The following is a 12938-nucleotide window of genomic DNA, read 5'->3' as shown; positions in this document are numbered from 1 at the left end:
TGTGCTGTTCAAAACTTCTGTAGGTAGACCAGCTGTCCTTGGACTCACAGCCCAGACTGTGACAGCTGTGAAGGGAATGAACTGCTGTCCTGGGACTCAGAGGCTGGTCTGTGTGCCGCTGGGACAGGAGGCAGAACAGCTACCCTACCCTAGGATTCCCGGGTCTGTCTAAATGCTGGAAGGAAAGCAGAACAGCTGCCCTTGGGCACAAGGTGGAAACATGTTAGTTGTGAAGAGAAGTGGGCCAGCCGTGCTTGTCTCACGGGTCAGTGAAAAGGAGGAGACCAGAATCCTTGAAGCCAGTCACACGGCTGTCTCTGTATCAATTGGGAAGGAAGGCAGAGCAGGTGGGGACAGATCCACACGCCCGTGTCAGCTGGGAAGGGTGGCTGACCAGGTATCCTTGGCCTCCACACTGGACTACGTGTTAGTGTGTGAAAGGGAGGCTAGTCTTTACTGCCAGCAGAAAGGCGTTTCCTTTCACACCGGTATTTCCATTACTCTCCTTCATGAGCTCTTGCTCAGAACTCCCATTCCCCTGCCCATAAACTGTCTCCTCTGAGTGGTCGGCTGTTCCCACACCCCAAGTCTCCCAACTGCAACCCTCAAGCTATTCCTCACGACCTTATTTGACTGGGACATTAACCGACAGCTTCTGATCCTTTAGTAACACTGTGGTTTGTTCTGGTGTTGGCTATTCTGGAACTTAATCTCCCATTAGCTCAGTGACACTGGGAAGCGCAACTGCGCCTTTCTTGGCCTCCTTCTCAGTCCCAGCTCCTTGTGCTGTTTCTGCGTCGCTCCGTGGACTTGGCTTGGCTCATCCACTTCTGCAGCCCCCACAGAGAAGCCCAACGGAAGCCCACAGAGCCCAAGGATGGCAATTAGGAGTGGCTCTAAGCTCAGGGAGGCCCACGGAAGCCGACAGGCGGAGGCCAGGAAACTCTTCCACGCAGGTCAGGTCTCTCTCCCTGCTTCCCAGGGGTGTCTGGTCATGCTCTTACCTGTCCGGCATACTCCTTATGTGCGTGCCTGCTTTCTCAGATAACTTAAGCACGGGTGACGGGGGTCTACATATAAGAGAGATACGATGACATTCAAATCTGTGAATCTACCAACTTCACTGACTTCTCAGTTCTGCAGCTGGTTTTCTAGGTTGATTTTATTTTTCTTTGAAGTTTTGAGTATTGTGTTCTTGTTTCTCGGAGCCGCACGATCACTCCTGGCAGTGCGGAGGGTGCGAATGGAGGATGGCCGCCTGCAAGACAAGGCGCCTCTTCGCACTCATCTCTCTGGACACGAGACGCATTTTCTTTACGATGGTATATATGCTTTGGCTTATAGTTCGCTAGAATTAGTAAGAATAATCAACTGAATGAAGGAACCAAGAAGACATGCTGGATTCCATAAACAGTACGGGTTCAGTTTTCCTTTGATTATGTTGTGGATTGACAAAAATCATTTAATTAAAAAGGGGGAAACATGAAATTTAAACATCAAATTCAGGGGCCGGAGCAATAGTACAGTGAGTACGGTGTTTGCCTTGCATGTGGCAGATCCAGATTCTACCCCAGCATCTCATATGGTCCCCTGAGCACTGCCGGGTCTGACTCAAAAAGTAAAAAAAAAAATCAAATTTAGGACTTAGGAACACAGGCTGGGAGAGCTGCAATAAGGGGCTTTAGGGAACGTTAGAGTCAAAACCAGACTCGCATATCTTGTTTTAAGCATCTTCTATCACAAATGGCTTTACTCTTCAAAACTGGCAATCAGGGAAGTTAAGCAAATTAAAAAAGAAAAGACAATAAGAAGGGGGCAGAAAGCCCAAAATACAGAGCTATATTACTTATATAAGAATATAATATTTCACTGCCTTCTAATGATACTAATTATGATTTTCAAGAGCAGAGTCTGGGAAACTATAAATACGAATTCTACAGTCTAACACACACATACACACATGCATATACACCAAGGACGTGGTTTAGTTTCTCTGTGTACGAGTGCACGCGCACACACACACACAGGTAGCTATTAGTTTCACATGTTAATCCACGTGGGAACACACAGATGTTAGTCTCATACCCATACACACGTATGGATATACCTGTGTACATCTATATGTTTCACACATGTACACATATATGGGTACTTAGATGCATTGGTCCAACACCCACTCACCGAATGTTCTTATTCTAAGACACACATGAATGTGCGTGGATGTAACTAAGCCTCTCACATGAACAAATGTGGGTACACCCCTCTCCCCCAGGTGTTTAGTCTCTCACGCTTGCACAAATGTTGTGAACACACACACACACACACAGGTAAGATCTCAGCCCACACTCCCATCACACGTGCTGGGCTCTTAGTCTCACAAATGCCCCAGATGCTGTTTGGCCCCGGCAGGGCATGGACGTGGCAGTACCTGTCTTGTCGGTCAGCAAATACACCAAACGCCCCAGCTCTTCCGGGATGGTACTGGTCCGGACAACTGTGCCAGGGATGTTCTGGTCTTTCATGATCATCCAGCCGTAGGCCGCCTTGCCCATGTCCAAGTTCACACGCAAGCTGCAGACACCCAGCGGAGTGATTGGTATGAGTCTGACCCATGTGGATGTTCTAGCTGAATCGACCCATTTTATCTTTCACCCTGCACCAAGCAGATCAGGGATGCCACACTTCAGGGCCAGCTAGTGGGTTCAAGCACGTCAAAGGCAGGCTCTCAGCCGGTGCCCGCCGCAGTGCCCTGCCCCTGCCTGTCTGCGGGCAGGTCCCTCTGCTACCTTGGCGCGAGCACTGCACGGTGCGGGGCTCTGCGCAGGGTGGGGCTAGAGGCAGGAGAGTGGGTGTGAGGACAGGGAAAGTCTCACTGGAACCATATTAGGCCTCAAGATTCCCACAATTCACAGCAGGCCCTCCCCTGTCCCGCGTCCCAGACACGGAACTCGGCCTGCCGACATGAGCGACGCCCCCAGGAGGGGCCTTGATGGGGTGGCAGAGATGGCCCAGGCAAGCCGCTGCAGAGGCCCAGCAGGTCTGCCATTCCAGCTGCCCGCTCCCCTCAGACCTGTGCTGGTCATTCACACAACCATGGCTGTGGTGTCTGCTGACTCGGGAACACCCTGACACGCGGATGCGGTTGTGAACTGAATGGACCCAGTGAGCTTGGGCAGGCCTGAAAGCAGGAGGGAGCTGCTGTCTGTGAGGACAGTGGGGTCCTCGGTCCCAGGAGGGCACATGGAGGCGATGCCAGGCAGTGCCAGGACGTCTGCGAGCGTGGACACAGGGCAGTGTAGACCGCGGCAGGCTGCCAGGGCTGAGGGGCTCTGCTGCGGGAGCCCTGAGGGAGCCGAGGAGCCAGGGCCTGGGAGTTCAGTCACACAGTAGGGACACTACACAGAGTCCCTGCCCCAGGCCTCATCCTCATGCCCAAGGCTGCCCCTCCCCCACACTCACTTCTGGGGGCCTTCATGTTGGCTAGACACCTGTCATCTAGGGGTCTCCCCTTAGCCCCTCCCAGTGTTACACTTGGACCTTGCAGTCCCCCCACCCAAGGACCAAGGGTCAGAGGGAGTCAGCCCAGCCACGCTGGCCTGCTGCCCAGACCTCAAGGTGGCACTTGGGCGTGCCAGCCACAAGCACCGTTTATCAAAGCTCAGCGACCTCCGTGCCCGGCGCCAGCCCCTGGGCTTCAGGGCTCTCTGATCCAGGCGCCCGAGTGGGCGCGCGTTTAGCAGGGGCCCTGCGTGTGGTACGAATCAGGGACCGGGGCCAGGGTGGACCTGCTAGTGTCCCAGCACTTGCTGCTCTTCTCTGCTGCTCATTCCAACCCTGAGACAGGAGAGCCCGTCTGGATTCAGGCCTCCTATGACCCCAGCATGTACTTCCTCACTCTCACGGAAAGCTCCAATCCGCTAAGGGTGTTCTCTAAAAATACCCCATGGACTCATGGCTGTGAGGGCAGTAATAGTCTTTAAAAATCAACTGACATTAACTTCTTAACCAACCTCAAGTTGGATGGATTATAATTTTGAATAAGTGATTCTTATTAAAGACAGCCTTATGAACGTCACAAATATACTAGATGCTATTTCACTTGGGGCTGGAGCGATAGCACAGCGGGTAGGGTGTTCGCCTTACAAGCGGCCACCATGGCCAACCCGAGTTCGATTCCTCCGCCCCTCTCGGAGAGCCCGGCAAGCTACCGAGAGTATTCGATATGCCAGACACAGTAACAACAAAGTCTCCAATGGAGACGTTACTGGGCCCGCTCGAGCAAATCGACGATCAACGGGAGGGCCTTTACCTTTACCTTTATCATTATTATTATTATTAGTTTTTGCATCACACCTGGAAATGCTCAGGGGCCAATCCTAGCTCTGCACTCATGAATTACTCTTGGCGGTGCTCAGGGGACCATATGTGACGCTGGGGTTCGAATCTGGGTCAGTTGTGTGCAAGGCAAACGCCCTACCGGCTCTATTATCACTCTGACTCTGATGCTACTTTAAATCAAGGAACTTCTAAATGCCAGTTATTACACAGAGCTCCAAGGAACTAGAAATGAAAACCATAATAAATAAAACTATTTGTTGTGTTCATGTTTTATCACGAAATCTCTCCCAACTGTTTGGACTATGGCAGCAGTCCCTCTGTGCATGGAAAGCAGGGCCTTCAAGGTGGTTCACATACAATTCGCCCCTCGCAGCGTCTTTTTCTACAGGGTGCCCCTTGTGTGCACGGGTTCCTCGCTCCTCCTCAAGTGTGTGAGAAAACAGATCCCAGTCAACCCGAGGCCTGCTGGGCCACGTCCACCTACCTTATGGGGATGATATAGGAGAAGAGCAGGAGGAACCGGAAGAGATTGCGGTACCAGGGCCCCACAAAGCCATGCAGGGTCACCATGACGCCCGACAGAGCCACGAGAGCCAGAAACAGTGCTTTGGTCAGGCGGTTGAGCTCGAGGTCCAGCAAACCCACCTGAGGGAAACACACAGAGTTAAGACCTGCTTGCCTCCAGAGACGCAGAGGCATGACCATGGAGCACGGCCCTTCTGAACCCGCTGAGCCAGCCTGAGTCACACATGTGGTTGTCACTGCTCTCCCCCTCAGAGCTTCTTAGGGCCCAGGCAGTTTCTGAAAACAATGCCTGATCCCTGGACCACTTGCCCCGAGCGTCTTTGGGACAGCAGCTGTGCCTTCCCCTGAGGCTGGGGACAGGCAGCTCGGCAGCCCCGGAGTGGTGAGTGGGAAGAAGCCCTCTCCATCCTCAGAGCCTACACCCTGCACTCTGGCCGGCTCGGTGGGATGAGGAGAGGAAGCATCAGTCCCTTTGCAGAACTTCGGGCTGAAGAGGGCCCAGATACGAGCGCACGATCTCCTGGACAGTGCGGGACACCTCCGAGGGTGGGCTCTGAGTTCCAGGTGACAAGGCTCCCATGGACAGGGCTGGGGCTGGGGTGAGCACCGCGTGCTCTGGGTGGCGGGGCCTGCGGGCGCACATCTATGCTCCCTCTCAACGGCTTCCTCAGCGAGCACCTGCGAGTGAGGCCTCTGCTCTGTGCCAGGCACCGCCAGTCACCTGACAATGGGCCCAGCACTGCAGGCACACACAGCCCCGGCCTGCTGCCATGGGGGCTCCTGAACCGAGGTGAATTCTGAGGGAAGCGACCACACAGAAACTACGGCGTCCAAAACGTGCAAGTGGAATTCTGTCAATCTGCAGCTTGAGAATCTCTGAGCTCATCGATGACTTTGCGACCTCGCTCTGGCCTTTCCCACCTTTGTACATGATTAGTCTGTATCTGGTTTTGATTAATATTTGACACAGTCTCATGAGAACGACAGAATTGCAGTTAGGAAGAAAACATGAGACTCTGCCAGAAATCCAATCATGTAGTTATGGAAACCCGTGAGTCAAATAAACTTAAAGGTCTATTCTGTTTTATCCTGAACACTAAGGTCCTCAGAAATTACTAAGCCTTGAGATTTTACTTACAAGAGTCTGTCTATAAGAAAAACTGGATGATGCTATACCATGAACATAAATATTTATTTTAATAAAAAACAAAAATAACTCTAAGTCAGATGTTCCTTCTTAATGTAGTGTGTTGGTTAATGCCTCCCCTATTTTTTGCGAGTGTGTGTGTTACTTTTGGGTTATGTTCAGGGGTCACTCCTGGCAATGCTCAGGGGACCCTATGGGATGCTGGGGACTGAGCCTGGGTTGGCCTTGTGCAAGGCAAATGCCCTCCCCGCTGTGCTAAGACTCTGCCCCCCCCCCCCCCCCCATGTTCTTACTGCTCTACTGTGTACGCTGTGTTCACGGTACTGTCCGTGGTGGTTTCGTGCACACGGCACGCCACACGACACCAACTGCCAGAGTGCCTGCTCCCCTCCTCCCACCCCCAATTCCCCGGCTCTGCAGCCACTGGCCGCCCGGTGTTCCTTTAGTACGCTTCTTTCCACCTCACATCTGAGAGAGGGCACTCTGCCTCTGCCTCTGCCTCCTGCTGACTGACTTCTCTCAGCATGAGATCCTCTAGTTCCTTCTGGGTGGGGAAGCAAACTGCATGATTTCATCTTTTCTTACTGCTCAGTAGTTTTCCACAACACCATGATTTTTTTTTAATCGTCTCATTTACTGGGCACTTGGGTTGTTTGGAGATCTTGGCTATTGTGTGAACACACAGGTGCAAATCTCTTTCCTGAACAGTGTGTCTGGGCCCTTTGGAAAGGTGCTGAGAAGTGGAACTGCTGGGTCACATGGAAGCTCAAATCTTAGGTTTTTTTTAAAAATTTTTATTAGTGAAACACCATGAGGTACAGTTAATAGACTTATAAATTTTTGTGCTTGGATTTTGACTATACAATGATCGAGTATCCGTCCCTCCACCAGTGCCCATTTTCCACCACCACGGGTCCCAGTATCCCTCCCACCCCCCATCCCACCCCTGCCTCTGTGGCAGGGCATTCCCTTTTGTTCTCTTTCTCCTTTTGGGTGTTGTGGTTTGCAAAAGAGGCATTGGGTGGCGATCATGTTTGGTCTAGAGTCTACTTTCAGCATGCTTAAAATCTTAGATTTTTGAGAAGGGTCATATTGTTTCCAAAAAAGATGCACCCGACGACATTCCCACCAGCGGTGAGTGTCCCTCTGCCCCCACATCCCCCCAGGACAAACAGAAGCAAGTAAAGCTGCTCGACCACGGGAGATCAGCAGGATACACAGACAGCCCACCGACCTGGAGAGAATACCTGCTCACCACTGCCTGACAGAGCCAACAACCGTGGCACGTCGAGCACTGACAGAGCTTAGCAAGGAAAAGGTAACCAACTCCATCCAAAAACATGGAGTGGGCACTTCCACCAAAAAGACGTACATCTGGCCAGGGGGCACGCGAGAAGAGGCGCTGCATCGCCGATCCTGGGGAAACGCACATCAGGACCAGGAGAGGTCGGGCAGGCGCACACGGCAAAGCACAGAAACGAGATTGTCCTTCGTTCACAGGAGCCTGGAGCCCACATGCAGGAAAGGGGCCGGCCCCAGAGGCCCGCCCGGCCCCGCCCACCACCAGCCCCTCCTCCGGACCCGCCCACACTCTAGGCCCCGCCCTCTCCCGACCCAGCCAACCCACCAGGCCCCGCCCCTCTCCTCCAGGCCCCGCCCCTCCTTGGCTTCTCTGGTCACTTCCAGGTCCCCAAGGAGAAAGCCTGACAACAACAGGTGCCCTGATGAGGAGGGGCCAGTCCCAGAGTCGGGCAGAGGCCAGTAAGTTCTGGAAGCTTCCAGCAGGGATGCAGGTTGGCCTTCTTCCCCTGAGAACCAGGCAGCTGAAGGCCCCGCCTGATTTATCAACCCCATTTAAAAAGCCGTGCAACGAGGACAAATATCTTGCAATTTCCGCTACTTCAACTACTCCATAGTTTATGCTTGAATTATTGAGAAAAATAGGTTTCTGGTTTAAAATGAAGAAAAATTAAGGCCGGGAAGCAGAGCATGTTTCAAAGCCCAGCTCCCGGGCTGCGACAAAGGCACTCGAAGTTTCAGGCCTCACTGAGGTCAGATGAAGCCATTATTCATTCAGTCAGGGAAAAAAGACTCAATTACCTCAACCTAAAGATGCTATCAATGAATGCAAAGTGCATATTTCACTCTATTCATCCAAATCCCATTAAAAAGTGAAAGGAATGATTTAATCTGGCCTTCCAGAGTTGGTCTTTTTTTGTAATAAAATAAAGAATCACTGTCTTACAAAATGCATAACCACTACCTCAAACTTCTCCTGCATCACAGAGACTGTAAGAGTTGGGGCAAAAACAGGCAGAAGTGAGTACACACTTGCCTTTGAAAAACCGCATACACAGATTAAAGGTGTGAAAAGCAGACAGTTCTGAGCCTCAGTGCTCTCGGAAGTGCAGACAGATGTGGCTGGCGCCTGGTGGTGAGCACACCTGGGAAAGTGGCCCTGGCCACCTCCACACAGGCTCCCTGCACCCATGAACGCACATAGGCTGTCCCCGTATCTGTACACACACACATATACACGGGCTGTCCCTGCACGCGCGCGCGCGCACACACACACACACACACACACACACACACACACACACACACACACACACAGAGTCCCTGAATCTGCCCAGGAAACACTCCTGAACTGAGACTTTCTCTCCAGGAAAAACTGCAACCAAGACAAAGTTTATTGGGTGATCTGAACTTTTTCTGCCGAAAACACAATGAAAAGAAAATAATCGATGCTTAAATTCTAGAAAGAGAAGACAGTCGAATTCTGCTCTCGGTTTTTGTTTCTTGCGCCACGCTTGGCGCTCAGGTAACCAGATGAGGCGCCAGCGAGAGAACCCAGTTCGGCTGCACACAAGGCAAGACCCCTCCCCGACGCACTATTGCTCTGGCACCCGGTGAGTTTTGATGTGAATCTCTCCTTTAAGAAAATTACTGAAGCACCTGGATAGACCAGACACCTTCTGCTATGACTGCAACTGTTTCATCCATAAAGATTATTATTAATCACTTGAAGTAATTATAACTGTACAGGAAAAAGTAAATTAAGTAGAAGCAATTTTAAACATTTATGTAATTTCCTATATTAGTAAAGCAAATTTTCTTGTACTTGTCATAATATTTGTTTTATTTGAAACAACTGTGATAGCAAAATTAAATACGCTACTGGAAATTTTAATCTCTAAGGGAAAATTTGTGCCTAATGCCTAAGATACCAGGACGGTTCTGCAGAGGGGCTGTTCTAGGATAATGAACACAATAATTGCCTGTATCATCTAAAACGCTACTAATGGCGACGATCACAAATCCATTTAGCTCCTCTTTAATTTATGTACCAAGTTTTAAAATAGCTAATGGTTCTCAGTAAAATAATGGTTTACACCAACAATCAGCGGTAAATACGGTAGTCTCCTGCTTCACCAGGAAAGCGGGCTTCAGGGAGCGCGTGCCGGGCTGACAGCCTCACGGCTGCCTGACCACCAGCACAGCATGGCTCCAGCCTACCCCACCCAGCACAGCACAGCTCCAGCCCTTCCCCAGCACAGCTCCTGCCCCCCTCCCCAGCACAGCACTGCCCTAGCCCACCCCCACAGCCCTCACTGGTCCAGCCCACCCCACAGCACCTCCCGAGAGCGAGTGCCTGCCTGGGTGGCCTCCAGGTTGCCATCAGGAAATCCGGGTCACACTGACGCTCAAGCGACAGGGATACTGTCCCGGGTCAGAACATTTCTGCAGTAACAGTGGGACCACCAAACCAGTGTCACCTTTCTTCAAAACTTGCTCTGAAGGATCTCTGCAAGGAATGCTGGAAGAGCAAAGACAGAAGCGGAATGTCTGAAAGCCACTCCCACTACAGACAACGGGACGTGGTTTCCCTGCGGCAGGCTCGGTGTGGGCAGCCCTGAGAGGCACTGCCCGGCAGCTGGGGTGAGGGCTGGGAGCACAGAACTGATGGGCGGGCGGGAGGCCCTTGGCACTCCCTCCCCTCCGGGTCTCAAGCCACGCGGTGTTGGGGCGTCTGGAACCCTTAACACCGCAGAGTCACCAGCCTTCCCCTCTCGGCTCACCTCTCGCAGCAGTCCCTGTTCCCTTGGCGACCGCAGGCCCCTCTCCCAGCTCCTCTGCCAGTGTCACTGCAGCCTCGGTGGCCTGTGCGCTCAGCCACGCTCCTTGTTGCCCACACTGTCAAGCTCCCCCTCGGAACCAGACCTGCTGCATGCACAGCACAGTCCCAAGTCCTTCCCGAAGGGGCCTGATTTCCTCACATTCACCAACGGACGTGGCCTGACTACTCTGCAGCTACCATGCTGGGGTGTTTCTTGCCTTTTCTATAGAGTTAGTGCATCAGATACTTTCCTTTTTATATTTAAAGCAAAAATTTAGTGGCTACGGCTTATATAAAAACAACAAAAATGTCTCAGTTCAAAGATCACCTATTCAACAAGGAAGCTACCGTTTCCAGAGTTGGGGGGGGGGGTCCTCAAAGAGACACAGAATGGCCGATCCGTAGTCCTGCCCAGGACCGGTGCTGGGGCGGGTGTGCCCCTGCGTCAGCCACAGCGGGACTCCGAGGAGCAGAGGCCGGGTGCAGCTACTCCTACCATCTGCACATGTGGGGATGACGGCTCAGTGTGGCGTGGGAGGGAGGGAGGGGCAGGATGACAGTGCTCGCACACGGGCCTGCCTGGCACTTGGGGGCGCGCTCCGTCCACACGACACGCTGGCCCATCAGGGACCGTCTGGAGTCTGTGGCCGCTCCACCAGGGCGTCCAAAGGGAGAGGATTAGAGCAGTGACTTCAGCAGTGGCCAGAGCCATCTCCCACTGTTCAATATTATAAATAGTATCAAATGTTCAGAACTCGTGATACCCCGAAGCCACATTTCAAACCAAACTGAGAGCACGCTGACCTGAAAGCACTAATGGGCCCAGTCCAGGAGACACGCCTGGGCACCCCCAGGTTAAAATTAAATATCCACTCTGGAGAGAAAAGCCAAAAGTCTAGGAACCAGTCAGAAATTTGACTTCTACTCTATGGATGCGAATGAGGCCTGAAAACCGCGGGATCTCGGAGCTGTCTGGTCCCTGATGTCATCCTTCAAATGCCCAGAGGGCGATGTGGAAGTTGGGAATCTGGAAGGAGGGAACCGCAGCGCCCGCTCACGAGCGAAACCCCAAGCACTGGGCTCTGACTTGGCTGTGGAAGCAAAGGCGTGGCACATGGCGACTTGGCCAGCAGAGGGCGCCCAAGATTGGTGTTTATTTTTCCAGAATTCTGAAAGCAGAACTTCATCTCTAATTCAACAATTCAGCATACTTAAAATATTTTATTTTTTAAAAGAAAAATGTTTTGAATATTTTTATCTTTTAGAATTCAAGTCAAGGGGCGAGATAGAACCGCTGGCAGGGTGCTTGCCTTGCAGGTGGCCGACCCAAATTTGATCCCCAGCATCCCACATGGTCCCCGAGCACGCAAGGAATAAACCCTGAATGCAGAGCCAGGAATAAGCCCTGATCACCAGGTGTGGCCTCCAAATAAAACAACAACAACAAAAATAGAATTTAAGTCAAGACCTACTGCCTTTAATATACAAGACTGTCAAGGAGGGGAATAAAAACCAGAACGAGAACTTGCCACCTTGGTGGAGCCCTGTCACCGGGCACAGGCACTGGCTGTGGGGACCCAGGGCCCAAAGCCCACTCACAGGATCTCTGCCAGGGCCAAAGCCACCTGCCGCCCCAAGAGCCAGCCAGGACCTGAGTCAGGCCTCAGACTCCGGGCTTTGGGGACGTGGTATTCACTTGAATGGCAGCAGACAGTGGTGATGTTGGCACCCAAGGCTTGAGGTCTAAAGACACGCTGGCCTGAGACCCCGAGCAGGAACACCAGCATGGGAAGCTGGGCCCGACTGGCCACACTTCTGGGAAGACTTTAAAGACCCTGACCTGCGAGCCTCCAACCCCAAGAACATGAAGAGATTTCTCCAAGAGGCTCTAGTGGCTTCAAAGCGGGCTTCTGAGCAACAGGACATCAGGGAGGGTGTTTGCCTTGCATGTGGCTGGCCCGGGTTCGATTCCCAACATCTCATATGGTCCTGTGAGCACCACTAAGAGTAATTCCTCAGTGAAGAGCCAGGAGTTACTCCTGAGCATTGCCTCGGGTGTGACCCAAAAAGCCAAAAACAAACAAAGCAAGGCTTCCCTTAGGGATCTGACTCCTGCGGCCTGGGCAGAGGCGCCCCTGGAGCCAGAAGGGCATTGCCCCCACCTGATCACCAGGTGTGGCCTCCAAATAAAACAACACTGGGGGCTGGGGGCACTTTGCAGTCCGCTGCAGGCTGCATGCCCCTGGCACGACTGAATACACACGGAAGGGCCCTCAGCACGTGGGTGACAGCCGGGAGCTGTGCCGGCGGGGAGGAGAGCCCCGTGCATGGCCCGCAGCCCTCCAGGGAAACCCACACTTGCTCAAAGGCAGGGAATAACCGGCACCTCTGCAGAAACCCAACCTGTGCTCGAGCAGGGGCCTGTTCGAGAAGTGGCTTTAAGAGGACGCAGGCTGGGGAAGGCGAGGACTCGAGGCGGCAGGAGGATGGAGATCCTCTGGGTGGGGAACCTTGGCGGCTTTTTCTCCAGGAGGCAAAGTGGGAGGTGGTGTCTGTCTCAGCAAACAGGTGACTCACTGTGGCCCTCACAGACGCCTGCCCGGGGATGGTCTAGGCCGGGCCTGCGACCCCGACTGTGACCCTGAGGCTGGGCCAGGCTCCACTCCTGAGATTCCCGTTGCGGAGCAGCCTGAGAGGGTCTGAGCTCCAGACGCTCCCGCCATGCCTGGCGTGTTGGCCTGCCAGGACTCACGGCGCTCCCTGGGGACAGCCACTGAACACCTCAGGAGCTCAGACTCAGCTTCTGGA

The 12938-nt window shown here is 52.9% G+C and overlaps 1 protein-coding gene across 2 annotated transcripts in view; it reads right to left on the bottom strand.

The window, feature by feature from the left end:
- ATP9B (ATPase phospholipid transporting 9B (putative)) overlaps positions 1–12938 on the bottom strand; it is a 124042-nt gene that overhangs the window by 25748 nt on the left and 85356 nt on the right. For both annotated transcript variants that reach the window (XM_056131486.1, XM_056131487.1), the window contains 2 exons: positions 4823–4983; positions 2429–2571 (listed from right to left, as the gene is read on the bottom strand). In XM_056131486.1, the coding sequence (XP_055987461.1) occupies positions 2429–2571; positions 4823–4983 (304 nt within the window). The remainder of the gene's footprint in view (positions 1–2428; positions 2572–4822; positions 4984–12938) is intronic.

The sequence above is a fragment of the Sorex fumeus genome, unplaced genomic scaffold (genome assembly GCF_029834395.1).
Source record: "Sorex fumeus unplaced genomic scaffold, SorFum_2.1 ptg000092l, whole genome shotgun sequence".
Lineage (NCBI taxonomy): Eukaryota > Metazoa > Chordata > Mammalia > Eulipotyphla > Soricidae > Sorex > Sorex fumeus.
This window is presented reverse-complemented; position numbering and strand designations above follow the sequence as displayed.